The 27552-nt window shown below is 37.8% G+C and overlaps 3 protein-coding genes across 10 annotated transcripts in view; 2 read left to right on the plus strand and 1 right to left on the minus strand.

Moving 5' to 3' along the window:
• ets2 (v-ets avian erythroblastosis virus E26 oncogene homolog 2) overlaps positions 1–8110 on the plus strand; it is a 9807-nt gene extending 1697 nt beyond the window's left edge. Inside the window, exons 3-10 of the mRNA XM_051684747.1 lie at positions 133–253; positions 1300–1419; positions 3300–3500; positions 3587–3661; positions 3784–3990; positions 4139–4402; positions 4497–4615; positions 6312–8110. Coding sequence (XP_051540707.1) covers positions 133–253; positions 1300–1419; positions 3300–3500; positions 3587–3661; positions 3784–3990; positions 4139–4402; positions 4497–4615; positions 6312–6527 — 1323 coding nt within the window. The 3' untranslated portion in view covers positions 6528–8110. The remainder of the gene's footprint in view (positions 1–132; positions 254–1299; positions 1420–3299; positions 3501–3586; positions 3662–3783; positions 3991–4138; positions 4403–4496; positions 4616–6311) is intronic.
• LOC127433095 (ATP-sensitive inward rectifier potassium channel 15-like) overlaps positions 1–27552 on the plus strand; it is a 344355-nt gene that overhangs the window by 105514 nt on the left and 211289 nt on the right. The gene's annotated exons all lie outside the window — the stretch shown is intronic.
• psmg1 (proteasome (prosome, macropain) assembly chaperone 1) lies at positions 21110–26570 on the minus strand. The gene is made up of 7 exons (XM_051684766.1): positions 26356–26570; positions 23941–24032; positions 23706–23863; positions 23558–23620; positions 21979–22177; positions 21768–21898; positions 21110–21276 (listed from the first exon to the last, which is right to left on the minus strand). Exons 1-7 carry the CDS (start codon positions 26478–26480, stop codon positions 21199–21201), a joined length of 846 nt encoding a protein of 281 aa, XP_051540726.1. The 5' UTR covers positions 26481–26570; the 3' UTR covers positions 21110–21198.

Genomic DNA, 27552 nt, shown 5'->3' on the forward strand with positions numbered 1-27552 from the left:
AAAAAAAAATCTTGAATCACTGTCTGAAGTTTAAACGTACAATTAGTGTGTGTGTGTGTGTGTGTGTGTGTGTGTGTTTATCAGTCTTTATGATTTCCTGCCTCATTAAAGTGGCGTGTTTTATGTTCTCAGCGTCAGGTGGCGTTCGAGATGTTTGAAGACCCCATGTCTCTGTTCTTGGGGTTTTATCCTGTGCAAGAAGAGGAGCTGCCCGCGCAAGAGGTCCCATCCGGTCTAGACTGTTTCTCACAGGGTAAACAAGACCACCATAAACCACCAGCAGACAAACACTTGGACACACAAACTCATTCTTTATCATTACTGCCATTAGAAATATGGGAATGGGAATTATGTAGAGACCAAAACATTTTAAACAAATCCAAACTGTCTTATATTTATAAATGAGGTGCGAGCTTTACACAGTATTATATATCACTGCTTTACCTTCACCATCTGCTCCAACATATATTCAAACAAATCATTACATTTATGTTCAAATTGGAGTTTTGTAAAGACATTCATATGGTAACATTTTATTTTAGGGATCAGAAATTAACACGTAATTAATGACTAACAATTACACTTGTAACTGAGTAGTTATGGGCATTATAAAGCTTTTATTAGTGTGTTATTGGCTGAATCCTTATTCTTGCCTAATAGCCCCTTTATTAGGTAAAAACTGAAGCTATCAATAGCTAGTGTTTAATTAATCAAATCAAACAGTTGCATTATATTATTATATAATATAATTATATGGCTAAACATCTGGAATAACTGCAGTACTGTCTCCACTTTTGTATAAAACACGGTGCTTTTCAGCTCATTTGAATGTTAAAACACATTTTACTGTATATTTATTTTACACCTATAAGCTGCACATTCACACAGTGTACTGAGAAATTATAAAGAATTCTAGCTAATAATATATACAGTATATTTAGCTAATAAGTTCATTTTAAATGTAAAGAAACTATAGGGCGTGATAAAAAATCAGCCAGTGAAGGACTCATAAATGCATTATAATGCCAAACAAGTTCATGACTAAGTGTAATTATTAGTCAGTAATTACTGTCCAAGTTCTGATCTTTAAAATAAAGTTTTACCATTCATGCTTATGCACAGTTAAAATTTGTCTAGAAAACTAATTTCTAGATTTGAAGCATAATGCTTTAGATTAAAAGGCATTTAAGATCACGAGAATGTGTGTCCAAACATTTGACTAATAGTGTACATTATTACAGAGTGACATCATCCTATAACTCACATCAGATGTTTGGTATGTGGATGTGTGTGTTTCAGATGTGGCGGTGTGTTCGGTGCCTCTGTTGACGCCCTGCAGTAAAGCGGTGATGAGTCAGGCGCTGAAGGACAGTTTTAATGGCTTCTCTAAAGTCCAGCGCATCTGTGGCATCTCAAACAGTGAGTCTCCTGAACACACATGAGATGGAGATGAGTGTTTTACAGAAGCGCTTCTGTCGACCACAATGTGTTTTGTGTGGGGAATTATTGGCTGCAGAAAGCAGGAAACCACTGAAATGACTATTTATTCCGATCAACACATTTGGTTCCTCTATTTGATGTCTTATTGTAAAATCTGAATCCTGACTGCTTTAGTGAACAGAGAGAAACTTGTGGTGCATTGAGTAATTTTATTGCCGAGTCCTCTAGTTCATAAAAATTGACTATGAAATGTAAGTTAAAAATAGCAGATGTGACACATACGTGGAATTTATATTTTGTTTAATTCACACATGTATCCAAAAATGGTTTCAAAATAAGCTAACTTCAACAACTTTGTATATTGGAAATTAATTAATTCAGTACTCATTAAATTCCTTAATGCACTAATGACACAATTATAACTGCGAGATTTGATGAGAGATTCAGAGGGAAAGTACAGGATAATTCAGCGTTGCCAAGGAAAATCAATTTGTGCTATTCAAGTAGTATTTTTAATAGTCGATTAGTTGCAGAACGAGTACTCGATTAGTCGATTAATTGTGCACATCCCTTACATTTACATTTTTTAATAGTTTAATTTTGTGCCATACTCTTATTCATCAAACATTTCACCACCGGGGGTCTGGGTATCTCAGCGAGTATTGGCGCTGACTATCACACCTGGAGTCGCAAGTTTGAAGCCAGGGTGTGCTGAGTGACTCCAGCCAGGTCTCCTTAGCAACCAAATTGGCCCGGTTGCTAGGGAGGGTAGAGTCACATGGGGTAACCTCCTCGTGGTCGCTATAATGTGGTTCTCGCTCTCGGTGGGGCACGTGGTGAGTTGTGCGTGGATGCCGCGGAGAATATCGTGAAGCCTCCATACTCGCTAGGTCTCCGTGGTAACGCACTCAACAAATCACGTGATAAGATGCGCGGATTGACGGTCTCAGACTCGGAGGCAACTGAGAGTCGTCCTCCGCCACCCGGATTGAGGCGAGTCACTACGCCACCACGAGGACTTAGAGCACATTGGGAATTGGGCAACTGCTTGTTATGATTTCTATGCTGATAAATCCACCACACAGGAAAAAATTTGCTTATTTTGGTGAGACAAGTCTTATTTTGGGCTTGTTTCTCTTGTGAGATCTGGCAACACTGCAGCTGATATTTCACCCACCCATTAGTAATAGTTTTTCACTTTAAAAAGAAAATCATTAACCGTTCTTTTATTTCGTTCTAACCGGTAACCATTTGTAAAGGAGACTGCGGATTCTGAACCGGAACGAAAAAATACAGTTTTTGCTCAGAATGAACCGAAATTTCATTTTTAGTCCCTGGTGCAAGATATTAACAACGCACTAACCCATGATTTATTCACGTGGTGCTATATCCTCAACATAAACATAACTTACATCTGAACATGAACTACAGTAAATGACACGCTAGTCAGAATGTGTAACTTGTGTTGTGAATACACCGTTTCCTTAAAAACACAATATCCTGAACAGGATTCACAACAAAAGTAGCTCATATATTCATTAAATGAAATGCTTGATAATTGTAAGTAGTTTGAACATTTTTCAAAATGATTAACTATTTGCTTAAGATATAAAACTGAAAATGAACATTGAATGAACATTACTGCAAATTCTAATTTAAAATGTAACAATTCAAATATATTTCAGTTTATTTTTTATAATTATTTTCACTTTTGTTTAGCACAATATCTATTATTCCAAATCTAAATAACAAACTTTACAAATCTTTGAACTTTGGGGTGAAATGTATTGAATTTAGATTCTCTATACAGTATATACTGTCTTTATATATGTGTCTGATTGAATTGTGTTCTCCTGTAGATCCGTGTAAATGGTCGAAGCAGCAGGTTTTGCAGTGGTTGTACTGGGCGTCGGGTGAATTCAGTCTTACCAACATCAACTTCTTTAAGTTTGACATGAGTGGACAGGAGCTGTGTGACCTGGGAAAAGAGCGATTCCTGGATCTGGCTCCTGATTTCGTGGGTGATATTCTATGGGAGCATCTGGAGCAGATGATGAGAGGTGATGGAGAAATGACATGACTTTCTCAAATCTGTTTTGAGTGTCTCGTGATGCATCCGCTCATGTTTGTGTCTGATCTTCTGCAGCTTGTCAAGACGATGAAGAGGCGAAGATCTCGAGTCGCCCGACTAGAGTCAGCTGGACGAGCAGCAGCTGTAACGGTAAGAGTTTGTGAAATAAAATCTGTGTAAATGAAATGCTCTATCAGAGTGACACTCAAACATTGTGATGATCTGTTGTGTTCAGTCTGTTCGTGAGGTTGATGGTGTGTTTGTGTGTGCAGGTGTGAGTTTGGAGGAATGTTCTCTGAAGGTTCCTGACAGCTGCAGCAGTCTCCTGCGAGAGCTGTTTGAGATGGATGAATCCGTCCTGATGTCGTCTGGTCAGGAGATCTCCATGTATCCCAAACCTGAACTGAGCACCGTCAGTGTCAGCTACATCACACGAGAGTTAACCAGCGCTAAAGCTGCTCCACACCTCACTACAGCAGGTCTGTTCACAAACACTCATTTCATACCACTACGATTCAAAACGTAAAATTACAAGTTTACAACCTGCGGTGAGAAGTTAATTTCAGTCTTTCAAGAATTACTTAAAGAATTGAACGTCACAGTGACTCTTGTCGTGTTTGTGTGTAGTGTCCTCACGTGTGCAGACGTCAGTGGAGAGCGTGGAGAACATCGAGGGTTCCGAGAGCGTTCTGCGTTCGTGGGGAAGTCATTCCTCCCTCGCCGACGCTCAGCGTGTCCCGTCCTACGACAGCTTTGAAGAGGAGATCACTGTCAATCCACTGAGTCTCGGCAAACAGGGTCTGTCCTTTAAAGATTACGTTCAGGAGAGGAACGAGCCGCTGGAACACGGCAAACCCGTCATACCTGCAGCGGTGCTCGCGGGATTCACTGGTGCGTCTCCATAATACATAATAAGCTCAACTTTTGTGTTGTTTCACTCTTAATTACTGAATGACAATGAATGTCTGTCATTGATGCTGAACAGGAAGTGGGCCGATTCAGCTGTGGCAGTTTCTCCTGGAGCTGTTGACTGATTCCACCTGTCAGAACATCATCAGCTGGACGGGCGACGGATGGGAGTTCAAACTCACCGACCCCGATGAGGTCATTATACCGTTCAATGATCACTGTAGACTCCCGTTGTAATCGGAGCATTTCTGTTTGATTGTTTTCCAAATTCCGTGTTTTCCAATTTATATTTCTCTGAATTCCATGTTTTAAAGTTTCAGTTCAGTTTTATCATCGAAAGAGTCTAATCAGAACACAGCACAACACTGAGTTTCTTTTAATTGATTTCACACGTTCACTCATATCAGCCTTTTGTTTTGGTGGAAAACGGAGTGAAACATTTTCAGTTTCTGTGTTTTTGACCGTAATTTATTTCACCTCCAGATAAACACTTCGCTGTATGGCCGAGTGTGATTATTAAACCAGACAACATCTGGTAATTTAATTAAATAAATAAATATATATATATATATCTATAAATCTGTCATTCAGTGCCAGAAAATAACTGTACTATTAAAGGAATATTCCAGGTTCAATACAAGTTAAGACTCAATCGACAGCATTTGTGTCATATTGTTGATTACCACAAAAATTAATTTCGACTCGTTCCTCCTTTTCTTTAAAAAAAGCACAAATGTGTGTTCCAGTGAGACACTTACAATGGAAGTCAATGGGGTCAATTTTTGGAGGGTTTAAAGTCAGAAATGTGAAGCTTATAATTTTATAAAAGCACTTACATTAATTCTGCTGTTAAAACTCATGTATTATTTCAGCTGTAAAGTTGTTTAAATCGTCATTTTAGGGTTTACAGCATTACATCGCCATGGCAACAAAGTTGTAAAATTGTCTATATCTTTCCACAGATGTGGTTAGTAAGTGATTTAATCACAGTAAAATCATGTTAACACACATATTGTTTATGTCTTGTGTCTATACTTTTGAAACAGTGAGTATTTTAATGTTTACAGATTGACCCCATTGACTTCCATTGTAACTATCTCACTGGAACACACATTTGTGCTTTTATTAAAGAGTCAAATTAATTTTTGTGGTAATCAACATTATGACACAAATGCTGTCGATTGATCTTAACTTGAATTGAACCCGGAATATTCCTTTAAGCATTTGATTCTTAGGGACATTTTTTTTACTGTTTATGAGGGCAATTTTTTTCTAACTATTTAAAAAGCATAATATATAACATACATAATGTGTTAAATACTTCTTAACCCTGACCAGTTCATTAACAAGCAGTAAAATGCATAACTAAGCCTAAAATTCAATATTAAGAACAACATCAGGAATTATTTGCCCCAAACCCCCATTCATTTGTGACGTGGTGTCATCTATACTACACAAACACTGTGCGTGTGATGCAGTATTTTCAGTTCATAAATGGCATCACGCATTCACGTTGAAGCGCGCAGCACATGCAGACTGTATATTTTTTTTTAGACTTAATCACAGTCTTAATCACATTAAGACAAATCACGATTTTAATTTTCTTTTTTGTGCATCTGATGATATTTGATTGATTTCTTTGTCATGACTGGATTTCTGCATTGTGCAAATAATAGGCCCTAAATATGCAATTAAATCTGACAACAATGGGATAACATTTGTGTCTGTAGCTCACAATCCAGTTATTTGCAAACACTCTTTAGAGTACACAGATAAAGTTTTATTTGGCTTTTTTAACTGTGTAGCGGTGCTTCCTCAGTGTTGTGATTATGAGTGCTGTGTCTGTGTGTTCGGTTCAGTGATCTAACGTCACTCCTTTCATGTTCATCAGGTGGCGCGTCGCTGGGGAAAGAGAAAGAACAAGCCCAAAATGAACTACGAGAAGCTGAGTCGAGGACTGCGCTATTACTACGATAAAAACATCATCCACAAGACGTCCGGCAAACGCTACGTGTATCGATTTGTCTGCGACCTGCAGAACCTGCTGGGATACACGGTGGAGGAGCTGCACAGCATACTGGGAGTTCAGCCCGACACGGAGGATTGAGGCGTTCCAGGGGACGTTCAGGACCCTCTCGTGTCACCGTCTACATCTTGTGTTTGTGGTGAACACACGATGACATCACTGCGTGGAGCATGTGTTCCTCATTGAAGAGCTGCTTGTGACTGTGTTGGGTCAACACGATGACCGACGTTACAGACCGTTTGAGCAGAAGAACAGATTTCTGCTTCTGAATTTGACACTGTTCACTGAACGTGATCTTTCATGTACTAATGTTGATTAACTCGCTGGCAGCAGATTGTCTTAAAGTGATTGGAAATGGAAGAGATGTTTTATGATATATCACTGTTAACATGGAGTTCATTAATGCCTTCAGAGATTTTCTGACCGCTTTGACGTGTTAACCGCGAGAGAAATCAGATGCAGCGCTTAAAACATTCGCTCAGTGTTGATGGATGTCTGGTTGAACTTTAAAACTGCATGTCTGATTATGTTTGTTGATTTCAAACTGGATTTTCAACAAACCGACCGTTTGTAATGATGCCTGTGTTGCCTTTCAATGGACAGCTTTATTAAAAACATATCTCTGAACACAACACAGAATTTGACCCCGTTCAGACTCTGCATCTGTTCCTATGGACATCACTTTTCTGCGCTTTTGAAAGGTTTTTGTCTTTTTGGCGTCACCTGAATCACAACGAGTTATAGATGCTGCGAAGTGAAACTATGAGTGTCATTTCACACATTGTTACTTTTTGAACAAAATATCTTTCTTTGAAATAAAGAATGATCATAATTTATTTTGTTGTCCTTGGAACATAATTGGGGTCTGAAGAGGTTACTTTTACTTGCCGACTTTGTTTTTGTTATAACTGTATATTTTGTGTCATAAATGTAAATATGATGTATATTTATTTGAGTTTTATGAATCTAGCAGCTCATTGTTTTTGCTCAGGTCAAAGCGACGTGGAGATTATCTGTATATTTGTGTTTATTTCGCGGTTACCAAAGTTCTGAGGCGTCTCACCGCGGTAAACTCTCAACATGTGAGGAACTTTGAAGCTTCTTATGGAAATGTATTAACATGAACCTGCTTTAATGTGTAAATGTGAATTATTATTTTGTTTCTCACTCAAATGAATGTCCAGTGCTGGTTATTCCGGCACGTGTGATACTGCAGGGCGACTTTCACTTTTAAAATCACTGTTTTATTTTACACGTAACATCTGTATTCTTAAACTGATCAGATGTGTTTGATTGATCAGTCTAATTACAGGATTACATTCTCTTTTTATCCCTACTATTCACACAGAAATCGTGATCGTTGATTATATTTGTACGTGCTGTCTTTTGTGTTGCACAATATTTTTTTATAAGATTTATATATATATATATATATAGAATATAAACCTTTATTAGCTGAACTAATTAGGTACAGTTGACACAGTGACTGAACAGAATGATTTGAATCTTGATCAGATCAGTGTGTTTCAGAAGTTCCTGCTTTGATTCATGACAGTCTGTTCAGACATGCATATTTATGTAATTTACACACACATGTATGCAGTGTGTTTACAATGAGCAGTTTAATGTGTCATTGTGAAAAGAAATAAATTCCTTTGAAATGATGTGACATGTGGAGCTGATCTCTTTATTATGTACAGTATGAGTCTGGGAAACTGATATCTGTGCTCTTAGATTAGTGGGTTAGTCATCAGAGTGACTCATTGATGTGTCACATTCAGCACGTTTAAACCACAGCTCACACACCCACACACACACACATCAGTTCAGTGTTTATCAGACTGTTGACTCAGCTGCAATACAAGCATGTCTCTGTGTGTGTGAGTGTGTGTTTGTGTGTTAGTGTGAGTGTGTGTGAGAGAGTGAGTGTGAGAGAGTGAGTGTGTGAGAGAGTGAGTGTGAGAGTGAGTGTGTGTGTGAATGAGTGTGTGCATGTGTCTGTGAGAGTGAGTGTGTGTGAGTGTGAGTGAGTGTGTGTGAGTATGAGAGTGAGTGAGTGTGAGTGAGTGTGTGCATGTGGCTGTGAGAGTGAGTGTGTGTGAGTGTGAGTGAGTGTGTGTGAGTGTGAGTGAGTGCGTGTGAGTGAGTGTGAGTGAGTGAGTGTGTGTGAGAGTGAGTGTGTGTGAGAGTGAGTGTGTGTGAGTGAGTATGAGAGTGAGTGAGTGTGTGTGAGTGTGAGTGAGTGCGTGTGAGTGAGTGTGAGTGAGTGAGTGTGTGTGAGAGTGAGTGTGTGTGAGTGTGAGTGAGTGTGTGTGAGTATGAGAGTGAGTGAGTGTGTGTGAGTGTGAGTGAGTGCGTGTGAGTGAGTGTGAGTGAGTGAGTGTGTGTGAGAGTGAGTGTGTGTGAGTGTGAGTGAGTGTGTGTGAGTATGAGAGTGAGTGAGTGTGTGTGAGTGTGAGTGAGTGCGTGTGAGTGAGTGTGAGTGAGTGAGTGTGTGTGAGAGTGAGTGTGTGTGAGTGTGAGTGAGTGTGTGTGAGTATGAGAGTGAGTGAGTGTGTGTGAGTGTGAGTGAGTGCGTGTGAGTGAGTGTGAGTGAGTGAGTGTGTGTGAGAGTGAGTGTGTGTGAGTGTGAGTGAGTGTGTGCAAGAGTGAGTGTGAGTGTGTGCGAGAGTGAGTGTGAGTGTGTGCGAGAGTGAGTGTGTGCGTGAGTGTGTGTGTGTGTGTGTGTGTGTAAGAGTGAGTGTGTGTGTGAGTGTGTGTGAGAGTGAGTGTGTACGTGAGTGTGTGTGTGTGCGTGTGTGTAAGAGTGAGTGTGTGTGAGTGTGAGTGTGTGCGTGAGTGTGTGTGTGTGAGTGAGTGTGTGCATGTGTGAGTGTGAGTGTGTGTGAGTATGAGAGTGAGTGAGTGTGAGTGAGTGTGTGCATGTGTCTGTGAGAGTGAGTGTGTGAGTGTGAGTGAGTGTGTGTGAGTATGAGAGTGAGTGAGTGTGTGAGTGTGAGTGAGTGCGTGTGAGTGAGTGTGTGTGAGTGAGTGAGTGTGTGTGAGTGTGAGTGAGTGTGTGTGAGTGTGAGTGAGTGTGTGCAAGAGTGAGTGTGTGTGTGCAAGAGTGAGTGTGTGCGTGAGTGTAAGAGTGAGTGTGTGTGTGAGTGTGTGTGAGAGTGAGTGTGAGAGTGTGTGTGTGCAAGAGTGAGTGTGTGTGAGTGTGTGTGCGTGAGTGTGTGTGAGTGTGAGTGTGTGTGTGAGTGAGTGTGTGCATGTGTCTGTGAGAGTGAGTGTGTGTGAGTGTGAGTGAGTGTGTGTGAATGTGAGAGTGAGTGAGTGTGTGTGAGTGAGTGTGTGAGAGTGAGTGTGTGTGAGAGTGAGTGTGTGTGAGTGAGTGTGTGCGAGAGTGAGTGTGAGTGTGTGCATGAGTGTGTGTGAGTGTGAGTGTGTGCGAGAGTGAGTTTGAGTGTGTGCGTGAGTGTGTGTGTGTGTGTGTGTGTGTGTGTGTAAGAGTGAGTGTGTGTGAGAGTGAGTGTGTGTGAGTGTAAGTGAGTGTGAGTGAGTGTGTGCGTGAGTGTGTGTGTGTGTGTGTGTGTGCGTGTGTGTGTAAGAGTGTGTGTGAGTGTGAGTGTGTGCGAGAATGAGTGTGAGTGTGTGCGTGAGTGTGTGTGTGTGTAAGAGTGAGTGTGTGTGAGTGAGAGTGAGTGTGAGTGAGTGAGTGTGAGAGTGAGTGTGTGTGAGAGTGAGTGAGTGTGTGTGTGTGTGAGAGTGAGTGTGAGTGAGTGTGTGCGTGTGTGAGTGTGAGTGAGTGAGTGAGTGTGTGTGAGAGTGAGTGAGTGTGTGTGTGTGTGTGTGAGAGTGAGTGTGTGTGAGAGTGAGTGAGTGTGTGTGTGTGTGTGTGTGTGAGAGTGAGTGTGTGTGAGAGTGAGTGAGTGTGTGTGTGTGTGTGTGTGTGTGTGTGTGTGTGTGAGTGAGTGTGTGTGAGAGTGAGTGAGTGTGTGTGTGTGTGTGAGAGTGAGTGAGTGTGTGTGTGTTGGATATGACATGTTCAGTGTGAATGTGTTGCTCAACACTGGACTGAGATAAAGCTAATGTAATCTCTGTTACAGGAACATTCTGGAAACAGTTCATTATACATTATGTGTAATCAAACCTTTAATCAAGGAGATCAATAAGTCAATAATAATCCAATTAAGATGGCATATTTTGTAAGTCTGAACTGCTGAAAGACACAAATATAAGTGATTTCTTTCTGTCCACTGATGTGAAATACTGCAGAAATAAATCATCATAATAGACATCTCTATACAATATATACTGTATATATTAGGGCTGTCAATCAATTACATTTTTTAATTGAATTAATTACATGGTAATGTATAAAGGTAATTTAGAATAATAAATATAATTATACATATTTATAGGCCTAATAAATATTATAATTCAGATAATTCAACAGACAATTAAAGCATTTAGACAATACAAAAAGTGTCTATTATTTGTAAATATTGTTTTGTTTCCATATAACTGAATATAACCCTATTATTGGCCTACAGTACAGTAATTTTTGGTCGATGTACTCTTGCTTCAGATGGACACTTTTGGAGCATCTCACTTTGGCTGCGTCGCATCTCACTAGTTTTCAGCTCCTCGAGTCATAAGCGTTTTGTGTTTTTAGAAAGCTGTATCAATTTAAACATAGTTTGAACATTTGAAGAACGCATCTCGAGATCCCTGCGTTCTGTTGTGCTCCCTCCAGCTGTCATCTGTGGAAGGTTCTGCTGGTCCTCTCATTGAATTGAGGCATGTTGTCTGTACAGCTGGAGTCGCGCTGACTGCCCCCCACTGCATCAAACTGGTACATCAAACTTAAATTGCTCTGATGGTCGGGACATTCCATTTTACAGAATATGCACACAGGTCGGGGGGTATGATTACTTTTGTTAATTTTTTATAACGTTATTTTTCATTTATCCCATGGTCTATTTGAATACTCGATTTTGATTGGTTAAAACCATTAACATTTTTAGTTAAAACCGTTGAATGCACAGGTATTCGAGTCAGTTTTAATCACAGTTCTATATTAATGTGCCTACTCTGCTGTCCTCCGTAATGAGGCATTGTGAATATAGTGTTGCAAGTGTGATGAGTCTCAGAGCTGGGATTAACCGTCATACCATAAAGGTATGCAATGCCATCTTTCAGCTGTGAAGTGCTACAGAAACCCCCCCCCCCCCCAAAAAGAAACAGTAAAGTTGCCAGTGTTCATCAGCCCCATATTACTGAAGATAATTAGAAATGCACCTGCATGTTCCTCTTACACACCAATAAGGCTTGAAAGGAAAGTATGGCTTAACATTTAACTGTTTTGCACACAGGCAGAGAGAAAGAAACCGGGAATTATCAAATGCATCTTTCGCTGTCTGGCAAGACGATTAGAAATATAATATGATAAACATCATCTAATATTGCAGCGCTGTGCATCACACACCCCCTAGAGGGCGCCACATGATCACACATCGCTGACTGAAGCACTGAACGAAGATGTTTTTTTAATTAATTAATTAATTTTTTCTCCCCAGTTTGTAATGCCCAATTCCCAATGCGCTCTAAGTCCTCGTGGTGGCGTAGTGACTCACCTCAATCCGGGTGGCGGAGGATGAATCTCAGTTCCCTCCGCGTCTGAGACCGTCAATCCGCGCATCTTATCACGTGGCTTGTTGAGCACGTTACCACGGAGACGTAGCACGTGTGGAGTCTTCACGCTATTCTCCGCGGCATCCACGCACAACTCACCACACACCCCACCGAGAGCGAGAACTACATTATAGTGACCACGAGGAGGTTACCCCATGTGACTCTACCCTCCCTAGCAACCGGGCCAATTTGGTTGCTTAGGAGACCTGGCTGGAGTCAGAATGAAGACGGTTTTAAAAACCGCAACCTTTTGTGGTTTAATAATCATGCAAGATCATATCGCGTGTTCAGTCTTAATTCAGCTACCATACGGGTGTCTCTGAGGTCAAAGTCTACAGGTTTTAAAGTGTTTTGGATGGTTGGATTTTTACTGCTGTCACGTCTGTAACAGAGAAACGTCACGTCTGCGATGGCGGTTTTTCCTCTTTAATGTGAAAATGACAAAGAATAGAAATTAAATGAGTTTCATTAAAATCTTTTAATGCACATCTATTCATGGATTATCCCTTATATAATAACTGCCCTAAATTAACACATAAAATCGACAGCCCTAATATATTTTCAGGGGTTTTCCATTTTGATTTCCATGGCAGGGCCACACACAATTGTGTGGTTTACGTGGTGACTAATACTGCTACTGTATGTTTTAGTGACGTGCAATGTTCTATAATATCACACAAACTCTCTCTAGTTAGTGAATGGTCCGCAGTCACACCACTTCACTTATTCAACACTGAACATTAAATCTGTTGTGAGTGCAGTTTTGTTTATAATATCTGGGGAAATTCCCCAACATCCTGTTAACATCCATCCAACAACAGATTGTATCAGCAGTCAGAAACAGCCATACATTTTTCTATAAATCTCATTTCTGAGGGCCAAAGATGTTCATGTCCAGCCTGATAAAGTGTTTTATTGGCAGTGTTACTGTAAACATGAGTGACTCACACACAGTAAAACAGACTGTAATCTGTGTCATAAAACCACGTCTAATGTACAATAACACTGAGCTGCAGGATTCAGAGAGCGGTGTCTGTAGAAAAACCTTCTACTGTCAACATGCTTTGATCTGCAAACCGTTACTAAACACACGATCATATCTCATTAACACACTTATCAACTGCTCATGAGCTGTCAGCACAACTACATGAAATATGAAAAACACATTCTACATCTCTGCTGATTTCTCTGAGGCCTGTATGCTTAAAAACTAGGGCTGAATATTGATACTGATTTCCCAATTCTAATCGATTCAGATTCACCAGATCTCGATTTACTCTGATTATTATTATTATTATTTTAGCTAAATTTGATTAATTTTTATTTGATTAATATTATTTATTTCATTATATTATTATTTTTTTTGTATTCATATTTTTTTTTATAATTTGTCACATTTTAGCTTTTCAAAAATGTATAAATTCCATGTATTCCATCTGAAAGAAGTCTTGAAATTGCAAATATTATCTTGCATATATTGCTACATGTTAATTGTTGACATGCATAATTTTCTCTATTTTAAAGTGTTTACATTGATATGTAGAACAAGCACTGAAACAGTACTGTCTCTTTAAGAATAGGGTCAGTTCAGCGAGTGTCACACAGAAGTGTTTAGTTTATTTCATATTCGTGTTATGTGTGATTAGAATGAATGTTTCTTTTGTTTTGTAAACAGCATATTAAAGAATATTAAAAGAGACATTATTCAGTGACAGATGGATTGTGTGGATCTCGTCTTTGGACTCACACAGAACGAGTCAAACCGAACTTTTACTCTCAACACGCAGAGAAAAGATGTCGCTGCTGAACTTCTTCAATCACTGCTGAGTGAAATCTCAACCTTTACCAGCCAGTGGAGAATCACACACATTTTCAGTTGCATAGAGTGAAATTTGGTCTCATATGCGAGTGATTTACTCTCATTGTAGAGGGTTGTGCACAGAGTAACAGATCAGTGAGTGGTGGTGGTGTAGTGGGCTAAAGCACAGAACTGGTAATCAGAAGCAGCCATCACCATTGTGTGCTTGAGCAAGGCACTTAACTCCAGGTTGCTCCAGGGGATTGTCCCTGTAATAAGTGCTTTGGATAAAAGCGTCTGCCAAATGCATAAATGTAAATGTAGGTCAACTTGGGATTTAACAATCGAGATCGAGATGATTGAAATGAAGATTGCAGATCGGAAAACTTATATTTTTACCCACCCCTGACTGTCCTGATGAAAAACTAAAACCAGCCTTATCTGGTTTAAGCTGGTCTCCAAGCATGAGCAGCTGACAAAGGCTCAAAACCCCTCGAAAAAGAGGGGAGCTTTACAGACCAGCTTTACCAGGGAGACCAGCTTACACCAGCAAACAGGCAAGTGTGTTGAAAGACACTGGTGATGTTCTAGTGATTGATAGAGATGTTCATGATTTCTTGTGTAATCTCACACAAGAAAAAAAAAAAAAACTGTGATTGTGTAATGTATATGAGTGAAGTCTGTGAATGCCCAACACACACACACACACACACACACACACAATGTCCTAAAGAGTCAAATGTTTTGAAACACAAACACAGTGACTGTCTTGGGCATTTCCCTGTAATGTAATAATGACTTGTCATTACACTGACCCGACGTCACGCTGTCATGGCAACCAGCCCTGCAGTGAGTCCCTGAGAGCCCTTTAATTCTTTATTGTCTGATAGTAAGCAGGAAAAACATGGCAGATCATTAAAAACACATCAGATAGAAATAATCCAAACCAACATCTGGATCAAAAGTGAGAGAAAAAAAAGAACTGGAAAAAAAAAATGTATCACAACATTTTCTGCGGTTTTTGCCTTCTGAGTGGTTTTTAACGGGTTATATGGTTTCTAGGGTGTTTTGGGTGGTTGCCAGAGTGTGCGGTTGCTAAGGTGTTGTGAGGGGTTGGCAGGTTGTGGCTCTGCGGTTGCTAGGGTGATGTGGGTGGTTTCCAGGGTGTTGCTATGCAGTTACCAAGAACCTGGTGTTTTTAGAATTTTGCTTTGTGGTTGCTAGGTGGTTGTGTACTGTCTCAAGAGTCTCTGTGATATTCTTCTCTCTAGATCAGACTGGATTCCCTTCAGTGTAAGTCTATGGGGTTTTTTCAGGTGTAAATGATAAGTGTGATCTATTAGTAAAGTCCCAGCACACCTCTCCGCAACATCACACATGATTTGAGAGATCATTCATGTCTGGAGCACAAACATACTGAATACTGTCTAATACTTACTGTTAGAGGTTTGTTTAAGTCACTACTGCGATAGTAATATGAGACGTTTGACTGGAACACACCACTAAAAACAACCAGCTACCATTCAGTGTGAGATGCTGCATGAGTCGCAGTCACATCTGCACTGAAAGACAAACACTGACTGTAATATCTGTAAAAGTTTGACAAGCCAAGCCTGTCTCAGGTATGCAGAGCTTCTGGCTATATGAAATCACATCCACTAAACACCCACCCACCCACACACACCCACATAGTGCACGCATACACACACACACACACTTATACACAAACACACACAACACACACTCATACACACACACAGCACACACTACACACATACATACACACACACACACTCACACGCAGACACTCACACACAGCACACACACACACACAGACACAAATAGCACACACACACTACACACATACATACATACACACACACACACACACACTCACACGCAGACACTCACACACATCCACACACACACTCACACACACACAACACTCACCACACACACTCACACAACACACACACATTGCGTAACTTAGCCTGTTTATGGAGGCTTCAGTCCAACTGTTTACACTGAAACACAAGGTAATGATTGACAGCTGAAGATTGTTTGTGTTTCTTGGGAAATGTCTTACTGCAGCAGCGGTTACTGTGAGTGTTGAATTAGGGGTGGAGTCACACCTCACTGCAGGTAAACACACCTTCAGAACACACCTCCCTAACAATACAACACAATGAACAGCAGCAGGGGCCGGATTCACAAAACTGTTGTTAAGAAAAAAATTACGAATGTTCTTAGGGTAAATTATAAGAAATTCGTAAGTGCAATTCTTGAAAAATTCTTAAGAAGTTCTCAAATATTTTCTTAAGAATAAAAAGACTTTGACATTGTCTGAACAGCCTGCTCATGGAGTTGTCTATATAGCCTACAACAAATTCAATACTTCAACACTGCTAAATTGTAACAATAAACGTAACTTTAAAAAAAAAAGACAAAATGTAAATAGCAAGCACCTCGCAATAATTGTTTTGAATGTAAAGTGCGTGAGATGTGTTAGTTTAACAACATTACATGCTGCTGACCATTTGATAACTTTTCATCTGACATGGAGGAAAAGAAACAAAAACTTCAGTAGACAAGAGCTGGAGGTTCTTGTGGAGGAAATTACTGCAAGGAAAAAGTTCTCCTTGGGAAGACTGATAATTATATCACGTTGTAAATTAAGAGGTGGGTAAATGGGAAAGGGTGGCAGAGGCTGTCTCTGCTGTGCCCATCTCCGATAGGGATGTGGATGGGGCGTGAAAAGGAAAGTCTCCACTTTCTAATGTTATAATTCATGTTTCTATGAACTCTAAAGAGAGAGCGCTATATGCAGCACAACCATTTGAATAAGCATGATCTGTCAGCACATTAAACAACATTTGAATTTGGTGATAACATTTACATGGTTTACAAGCTGAAAATAAAAATATAATTAACCACAAAACAGTCAGAAAAGTTTTTTGGTCTAAAATCACATTTCTTTCTTTCTTTTTTTTTTTTAATCCCCTTTTCTCCCAGTTTGGAATGACCCAATTCCCACTACTTAGTAGGTCCTCGTGGTGGCACGGTTACTCACCTCAATCCGGGTGGCGGAGGACAAGTCTCAGTTGCCTCCGCTTCTGAGACCGTCAATCCGCGCATCTTATCACGTGACATGTTGTGCATGACACCGCGGAGACTCACAGCATGTGGAGACTCATGCTACTCTCCACGATCCACACACAACTTACCACACGCCCCATTGAGAGCGAGAACCACTAATCACGACCACGAGGAGGTTACCCCATGTGACTCTACCCTCCCTAGCAACCGGGCCAATTTGGTTGCTTAGGAGACCTGGCTGGAGTCACTCAGCACACCCTGGATTCAAACTCTCAACTCCAGTGACAGTCAGCGTCAATACTCGCTGAGATACACAGACCCCCTTAAAATCACATTTCTATGTAAACGGCCCATTATGACATCAGACTCAACATGAAAATCCCAGTTAATTCATTAAACATCTTAACTTTTAGGATTTAAGACAACTGTGATGTTATCCTAACTTTGAGATGTTATTTACAACGATTTTTAAGAACATTTTTTTTTCGAGAATTTGAATGCTTCGTAAGTTAAGAACTTTCTTAAGAAGTTTTTTCGGGAATACAAAATATTCGTAACTTTTTTCTTAAGTTAGAAATGAAGAAGAAAATGGTAGTTAAGAAGAAATCTCTTCTTAAGAGGATTCCAGCTGTAAAGTTGTTTAAATCGTTGTTTTAGGGTTTACAGTGTTACATCGTCATGGCAACAAAGTTGTAAAATGATGTGTTTAGTAAGTGATTAATCACAGTAAAATCATGTTAACACACATATTGTTTATGTCTTGTGTCTATACTTTTGAAACAGTGAGTATTTTAATGTTTACAGATTGACCCCATTGACTTCCATTGTAAGTGTCTCACTGGAACACACATTTGTGCTTTTATTAAAGAAAAGGAGGAACGAGACGAAATTAATTTTTGTGGTAATCAACATTATGACACAAATGCTGTCGATTGTCAGTCCAAGATGACACAAAGACAAAAGATACTGAGTGCACTATTTTGTGTAGCATTAATGTAACTATGGACTACAAAGCACTTCAATTAATTATCTTAAAAAAATAAAATAACTTGCTGTGGCAACACCATTTTCTAAATGATCACCATATACTGTATTTTGTATATATTGTAATATTGTATTTGCATGGCACTCCAACATAGTGTACATGTGCTAAAAACATTATGTAATACAGTGGTAATTGTTTTATATTTTGTGCATTAATTTTCTGCTAGTGTCCTTCAGTGATTCGACTGCGCATACTGTCATGTATACTTGGACAGAGAGATGAAGACTGTAGCTTGTAAACATCGTCATTGTCAGAATGACTCGTACTGAATCGCAAACTGATTCTGACCATTTGGTTACACCGTTTGATTCATGGAAAAAAACGACTCAAATGAGTGATTCATTAGTGAATCAAGTAACTAGTATTGATTCTAAACAGCCAACAGAAATAGTACACAAACAGCTTATTCTGATTGGTAAAATATTGTTTCTCAGGTCAGTATACGGTAATCTGCTTCGTCAGACTTTACTGGGGCACAGCAGAAATGAGCCGGGGCTCATGCGGCACTTGTGTGAACTTCCTCTGTTTTGTGCACAAATCAGCGAATCAAACTCTGTGCTCAAAACCACAACACACAACACTGTGCTGCTGCTGCTGGAAAACATTTACGCATTTCAGTCATGTGGCGTCAGAACGGGCCGCTGAGGCCTGATGTACCGTGTGGTTCAATACTGCTGCTGATGCATGTGAACGCGTTTACTGATTCAACATGAAACTCAGACACATCACCGATATGAAAGAATCGTCATCAAGCTGTCAGAGTTAATTATTGATAAACTGTAGCAGATAAAGTCTGTTAATGGGTCACACATCACTGAAACATGTAGAACAGTACACACAGACAGACACACCTGCGTTTATGAAGCATTCATAGACACTGTTATAAAGAGCTGCTCGACATTATGAACAGAAACAGCTCACACATGCTGTTCGACAATAACTTCCTGTAGTTCCTGTTAGCTGGTATCATCATTTGCATGATTCCTATCAGCGCTTGCAGCAACTTTTTACCTATTAAGGTGAGAGCTGCAGTAATGGGTGTGACGTGCAGCAATGCAGGGACTTTCCCAACACACACACACACACACACACACAACTGAAAATTCTAATCAAACACACAAACATATAAACCTAACACACAGTTCAAGAGAGCAGAGCACACACACACACATCACTCACTCATCACAGAAACATACTGCATGTATATGTGTTTCCTTCACTATTCTTTAGGGACAGAATTGTGTTCAGAAGAGAGTGTGTATGGTTATTAGCCATTTTTAAAAACTATATAAGTCTATGGTATGTCCCCATTTAAATGAGTGTTGCAAAATTATGAACAAAAGTCAAGAATTAGCTCATCCTGAGGGCAGGATTTTCTTTAGTCTGCCTGGATTTCCTCTTTTGATGGAAAACTAGCTGACACAGTATAAAATGTTTCAATCCGCAAAAGTGTCTGTGTGTGTGTGTTTGTGTGTGTGTGAGTGAGTGTGTGTGAGAGAGTGTGTGTGTGAGTGTGTGAGTGAGTGTGTGTGTGTGTGTGAGTGAGTGTGTGTGAGAGAATGTGTGTGTGTGTGTGTGAGTGAGTGTGTGTGAGAGAATGTGTGTGAGAGAATGTGTGAGTGTGTGTGTGTGAGTGAGTGTATGTGAGAGAGTGTGTGTGTGAGTGAGTGTGTGTGTGTGTGTGTGTGTATGTGAGTGTGTGTTTGTTTGTGAGTGTGTGTGTATTTGTGTGTGCGTTTGTGCGTGTGTTTGTGTGTGTGAGTGAGTGTGTGTGTGTATGTGAGTGAGTGAGTGTGTGTGAGAGTGTTTGTGTGTGTGAGTGAGTGTGTGTGTGTATGTGTTTGTGAGTGTGTGTGTTTGTGTGTGTGTTGTGTGAGTGAGTGTGTGTGAGTGTGTGTGTGAGTGAGTGTGTGAGTGTTTGTGTGCGTTTATGTGTGTGAGTGTTTGTGTGTGTGAGTGAGTGTGTGTGTGTGCGTGTGTGTTTGTGTGTGTGTTTATGTGTGTGTTTGTGTGTGTGAGTGTGTGAGTGAGTGTGTGTGAGTGAGTGTGTGTGTTTGTGTGTGTTTGTGTGTGTAAGAGCAGCTGTATTAGCAGCATCAGTGAGCGTAGGAAAAATCTGAGATCTTTGACACGGACACACTGTGAGAATTCACACCATTCCCACTAAACATCTTCACACTCGCAGCATCGCTGTGACAAATCTCACTGAATGTTCAACTGAATGTTTCATTGATTCATCAGCAGATGGGAGCTGAAACTCGAGGAGAACACAGCAAATGCATCTCATATTTCTCTGAATATAATATTCATTATAACATAGAAGTGTCGCAGGTGTTCTTTCAGTGTTCAGAAACAAGACACAATGTAAACTAAATGTTAACTTTATTACTTTTAATGTTTCAGCGCATTTAAGTAAAAACACGACCCATTTATGGTCTTCTATGGGTAAACTGGGGCAAGTTGTCACAAAAGCAATGTTTTCCTGTTTCAGATGTTTTGTTCAAAACCATCTTAAATTAATTTGAATTATATTGCCCAATCAAAGTAATATCATTCATAGGTATATCATATTTGGATTTGATTTCAATGGGCATTTTTGTCCAGCCAAATATCAAATATAAAGTGTCATCCTTTAGTGTTCAATACTTTAAATCAAACTGATAAACTCAAAATTCAAACAGCAACTCATACTGTAAAAGGAGTCTATGTATAATTAGACCTGAATAGAGGAGTTCATTATGGGGCATTTTACCCCCTATATTTAGAATTTCGGGGGCATTATTTACTGTATTCATCACTGTTAGAGGCACCTTTAATTTCTGACCCTGATGTACAGATATATATATATATGCAATCTTTCACTTTTATTATAAAACGAGTAAAGCTAGTTATAAAATGTAATATTTGTCCCCATCATATAGCAGTTAAGTGTTGTTGTTTTATAGTCCTTGTTTCTCAAACTGGATGTTAGCGCCACCTAGTGCTCAAACTCTGAGAAAATCCACTTGGTCAGACATGGAGAAAAAAATCCTCATCACCCCAAAATAAAATAACAGCTTTAATGTATGTCGTAATGCAATTATAAAACAGTTCAAATCAACAGATAATTTTTGCACACGTGTTCTGCATGTCATCTATGTGTACAGATTACTCTGGACTTCACTGACACGTGTGAACTTCTGCAGAATCTCTGCACTGGGACACTCGTCACACTGGAACACAGACAGAGACACATTTGATATTAGAAACATCTGTGTGAAGAGATTTATCCTATATATTGTATTTGTATCACTATGTTTGGTTTTCGATAGATATTATACTGCAGTAATTTGTTTAGTGTCATGGTTTATTTGAATGTTATGTTTTTGGAATAGGAGGTGTATTCCCCTGTTTTTCTTTCTTTGGTATAAAGCTTCGATTGTCATTGGCCATGACTGTTTGTAACTCATTTTGATTGGCTACTCTATATTTTAAACTGGCAGGCGATTCATTTATGGCTTTTAAATACCTGACGAAGGTCACATGTTATCTGCTAGCAGCAGTTTTCTGAATTATTTTTGTATTAATTTGCTTCAGTGTTTTTTCCAGTGCACCTGCTGATAATCTATCATGTGTGCAGTGGTTTTCTTCTTTTATATCATGAACATCTGCCATAAACATGACACAGTTACACATACAGATTCTGTCCAAGTGTCTCACTCACCTTCACTGCGGCGCTCAGACACGCGAGTGCAGGTTTATATGTTTCCATGGTAACGGAGTCTGGGTGCGTGACATCACTGTAACACTGATACAGGACGGCCGGAATCCTGTGAACCTGACAGTGACTGAGAACTGACACACACACACATTATTTTAACACTGGTTTGACTCGTGTGCATGTAAGAGTTGCAAGCGCTGCAGTGTTGCATTACCTGCTGCAGGTAGTCCAGTGATGATGTTGGGCTGCTCGAGCAGAGGACACGCCACGCGACCCGTGTGAGTGCTGGTCTTCAGAGCGCACAGGAAAGGTGTGCTGCTCCCACTCAGGTAGTCTGATGTTTTATATTCGGTCACAGCGCAGTCAGAGAGCACGCTCACATGCAGATCTCTCTTCTGAACACAACCCAACACCTGCACAACATTTACACCTGCTATTAAAATGTGTCTTGGTGTAAACAGGGTCCAAAACTGCTTCTGATTGGATGTGACCACATTGCATTTGTAGTGTAAACGCTGTTGTGTGCTGATGCATCCAAATAACAACTAAAGGACCACCTCCTCACCTGTCAATCAAACACTGAGCTAAAACATGGGTTACATGTGGCTTTTAAAGAAAAGCAATGCCTAATCGAAAGGTAAAAAGGATAAAGCCCCAAATATACACATGCACAAAGCTATACGGAACATGTTTGGTTTGATATCAACATGCAGATCATGTGAAGCACATCTGAAGCTCAATTAATTCAGATCTGCACAAAACGACACATTTGCAGTAAGATTAAGATTGTGCCGACATGTCTGTGTTTTATTTTTATTTATTTGCACTTTATGTCATCATGAAATCAGAGACGCTCCCTTTGAAATGTGAACACATGTGGTCACAGGAGACACATGTGAGACACGTGTTAATGGGTCAATGATGTGATGCACATTTCTTTACCAGATCTATTCAATTATTCAAAAATACATTACAAATGCAATACACACAAAACTGAACTTGAATACGCCTCTGATATGAGGAATATGTTTTTATTATTATTATTTCTGAGTCATTTTGATATTTTTTATGGGGTTTAAAGTAAAACATGTCATGTGGTGCAACTCTCCAAGAGATAAAATAAAGTCTCAAAGCTGATATTCTTAAAAAAAAGAAATGTTGGCATGAGCCATGCAGAATCATCTTTTATTATAAACAAATTAGCAGTGAAACAATTTTGTTTTAAAATATGATTCATATTTAAAAAACATTTTCCCAGTAAATCAAAGTCATGTGGGTAAACCATTCTGTTGACAAAAAAACCTAAAACAGAGAGGAACCATTTAGACCCTCATGACTGTACATTTTTAAACAAATATATCATTATTTTGTCATATTATTTAAATGTTGTTCAGGTCATTTGGTGTAACCCTGAGAAAACTTCTTCATATTCTTGACTCAAAAATTCACGATAATTATAAAAATTGTTATTGAAATTAATGATCATGTTGCGTACACTTTCAAAGTGGAAGTGTCTACTAACATGACATTTTTTTGTGATTATTTATTTATTTATTTGTGGAAAATGTTATGTTTTTTTAAATATCTGTGAAACAACCATGGACATAGATTACATTCCTATTACATTCCAGTGCTGTGTCTCACTTGTCCACTTGTGATTGGATCCCTTAAGACCTAAAGATCTTAATACCTGGTGTAATTAAGGCCAAAACATCACTGACATCAGCATCATTCACATTCAGTAGCGTACAAGCTCTCTCTGAAACAGTTATTGATGGAATATGATGGCTCACCTTCTCCGCCCACTGGAAGAGCTGATCTTCAGCAACATAACAGGTGCACTGACATATCACCACCTTAACAGACAACACAACATACATGTTAAATATAATGCACATATGAAGTATAAGGAGAGGTGAGTAAGGTCCGTCATTGACTCACAGAGGGGTTCTGCTTCTGCTGGTACAGAACACAGGCCGGTTCTCCAGGTGCTGGAGCTGTGTGTGGCCGGCTGGACCCGTGACTCCGCTCATTCCACAGAGAAACCCACCCGACCGCTGACCAGCCGCCAGAACTCAACACATACGCTGAGATGAAGCCTGTAAACACACAAGAGTTTCAGTTCCGGCTGAAGTTCATATGAACTCTGGCTGAATACAGTGTGATGATGTCTCACCGGAGGCGTTTGGACCGACACTGATGATCAGATCAGAACACTGCAGAGATTCACTGTGTGACTGTGAGTTCATCCACTGCACATGAACTGACCTGAAATACAACATTTATACTATTAACAAAGATCAGAAACACCATTTATAAACATAACTAATATTATAACATATTGTAATATTTATTAGCTAAAAACAGAATGTATATACAAAATTACTGTTATAATATATTGTGATATATATTACATAAAAATATAATTTATAAACATCATTAATGTTATAATCAGTGTTGGGTAAGTAATTAATTACTAACTACTAATTACATCTTCTACAGTGTAATTAGATTACTGTACTAATTACTCTGTCCCAAAAGTAACTGCATTACTTATTACTAATTACTTTCTAAAACCCTGATCAACCTCGACCAGATGAAAAATACAAGAATAAACATGAAACTGTTCTTTTAATTCTTTCAAATAAATCATATAAAATCAAATAAATTATTCATGAACTGGCCAAAGATTTAAAGGGGCAGCGTTAAATTAGAAAACATTAAATTAGAGAACATTAAAGCTAAGGTGTGCAATCTTTTCCCGAATTTTTTTTTGTTATGCTGGTTGAAAGTCTCTTCACATCCTGATAGCAATCAATAATTTAAGTGCTCTAAATGTAATTTTATATATATATATATATATATATATATCTCTTCTGTGGAAGGGACAGGACTAAAAAATGATCAACCAATCATTGCATTCGGTCCAAACGATGCTAAAAGCAGAATTAACATTGGCATTGCTTTTCCACGCTGGAGGAGGCGTGGCTTTGGAGACACGAGGGTGGGCTCTATGCTTTCAAAGCTAGCTTGCTAACTGCTAGCCTCTCTGGATTACACATCCTAGCTTTAAACGTTAAATTTCGATTTTAAATTCACTATTGTTTTATATAGAATTGTTCTAGAGTCTATACAGTATTTAACACAATTACATCAGAAGTAACTGTAATTAAATACTGAAAAATTAAGAGTTATCCCTTACTTTACTTTTTTTTTCAATGAAAAAGTAATTTACAGTAATGCATTACACCCAACACTGGTTATAATATATAGTAATATATAGTAATATATATATATATATATATATATATATATATATATATATTAAATAAAAATATAATGTATTTACAAAATTAATGTTATAATATATAGTCATATATATATATTACATAAAAAATATTTATAAACATTATTAATATTATAAAATATTGTAATATTTGTATTACATAAATAATATAATTTATAAATACAAGTAATGATATAATATGTTGTAATATAAATTTATAAAATATAATTTATAAATGTAATTAATGTTATAATATATTGTAATATTTATTAAAACATTTATAATCTATAAACATCATTAATGTTATAATATAGTGTGATATTATTAAATAAAAATATAATATATAAACATCATTAATATTATAATATATTGTAATATATGAAATAACAATATAATTTATACACAACTAATGTTATAATATATTGTAATAAATATTAAATACAAATATAATTTATAAACATCATTAATGTTATATTATATTGTGATCTTATTAAATAAAAATATAATTAATAAACATCATTAATATTATAATATATTGTAATATATGAAATAACAATATAATTTATAAATATAAGTAATGATATAATATGTTGTAATGTACATTTATAAAATATAATTTATAAATGTAATTAATGTTATAATATATTGTAATATTTATTAAAACATTTATAATCTATAAACATCATTAATGTTATATTATATTGTAATATATGAAATAACAATATAATTTATAAATATAAGTAATGATATAATATGTTGTAATGTACATTTATAAAATATAATTTATAAATGTAATTAATATTATAATATATTGTAATATTTATTAAAACATTTATAATCTATAAACATCATTAATGTTATAATATAGTGTGATATTATTAAATAAAAATATAATATATAAACATCATTAATATTATAATATATTGTAATATATGAAATAACAATATAATTTATACACAACTAATGTTATAATATATTGTAATAAATATTAAATAAAAATATAATTTATAAACGTAATGTTATATCACATTGTGATCTTATTAAATAAAAAATATAATTAATATTACAATATATTATAAATTGTCTAAAAATATGTGAGACATAATGAGCTGCAGACAGTGAGAGCTGATATTATTGATCACTGTGTTTGATCATATTAATCAGAAACACGTGCAGCAGCTGAACTGAAACTGAAAGTCTCGTGTGCACTCTTCTGAAAGCACTTTTAAATCTCACTGGACTCACTTTCCAGCTCAAACATAAAACATATGATAAGAGATGAATAATAAATCGATCATGTTGCACCTCTTCTCCTCTATTTGTCGTCGGATTTCTTCGTCTTCCTCGTTTTCTTTCGTCATGTCATCATATTCATCTTCTTCAACAGCGCGCGAGTACACCGATAAAACTTCACCGAAAAACGTGGCCATTTCACACGCTTAATAACATTAATGAAACTTTAATTCACAGAAATCAAATCTGCTCCGTAATGATCACAGGAAACACACACCGGAAGTTGCGACAGCGACAAAAGACTTTTATTTTGGTTTTATTTCGCCATAGTTTTAACTGTTAAAAGTCACTACTTTTATGAGGGGGAAATAATGAATTACTGAATACTGTAACATATATATTGTATTTCTCTGAAATTATAACAAACTTTTGATTTGTGGGATTATGACTGTATTGTTTTTAAACTGGGATATTGGTTTGGATGGGATGATTTGTTAAAAGTGTTAACCCTTTACATGCAATTTTATATATATAAAATGCAAAGTTACTGCTTCAAAACCCAACTTTAGTCTTTTTTGTATAGATTTAAATTGTTTTATGACTCCCTATTCTCTACATCTAACAATAAAGCGATAAAAACGTCTCTTTTATTGAACAGAATTATGTCTCAAGAGAAAGGTAACTGCTTGAGTATGTTATCTGTAGGTTTTATTTTTGTTTTGTTGTTTAATTTGTTTTTTTTATCTATTATTCCTGTTTTATAATTTAAGTTAATCTATTTTTATATTATAAATGTATTTAAGTTCCTTACTCTTATGAACTTACTTTGTTTTATACACACACATACACACGCACACACAAATACACACGCACACACACACTCATACACACACACACACACACACACACACACATACACACACACACACTCATACACACACACCCACACAGATACACCCACACAAATACACACACAAATACACACACACACACACACATACACACACACACACACTCATACACACACACCCACACAGATACACCCACACACATACACACACAAATACACACGCACACACACACTCATACATACACACACACACACATACACACGCACACACACTCATACACACACACCCACACAGATACACCCACACAAATACACACGCACATATACACACGCACACACACACACACACACTTTCTGCATTTTTACATTTTCAATAAAACATCGTTTAGTATGTTTTTTAAGTGATTTGAATTATGGGG

The sequence above is a fragment of the Myxocyprinus asiaticus genome, chromosome 42 (assembly GCF_019703515.2).
Source record: "Myxocyprinus asiaticus isolate MX2 ecotype Aquarium Trade chromosome 42, UBuf_Myxa_2, whole genome shotgun sequence".
NCBI classification, from domain to species: domain Eukaryota; kingdom Metazoa; phylum Chordata; class Actinopteri; order Cypriniformes; family Catostomidae; genus Myxocyprinus; species Myxocyprinus asiaticus.

Coding starts and splice junctions, on each gene's coding strand:
- psmg1 (XM_051684766.1), bottom strand. CDS start 26,480: ATGGCCACGTTTTTCGGTGAAGTTTTATCGGTGTACTCGCGCGCTGTT. Junction 23,864..23,940: donor TGTCGGTCCAAACGCCTCCG/GTGAGACATCAT, acceptor GTGTGTTTACAG/GCTTCATCTCAGCGTATGTG. Junction 21,899..21,978: donor CACTGGACTACCTGCAGCAG/GTAATGCAACAC, acceptor TGTGTGTGTCAG/TTCTCAGTCACTGTCAGGTT.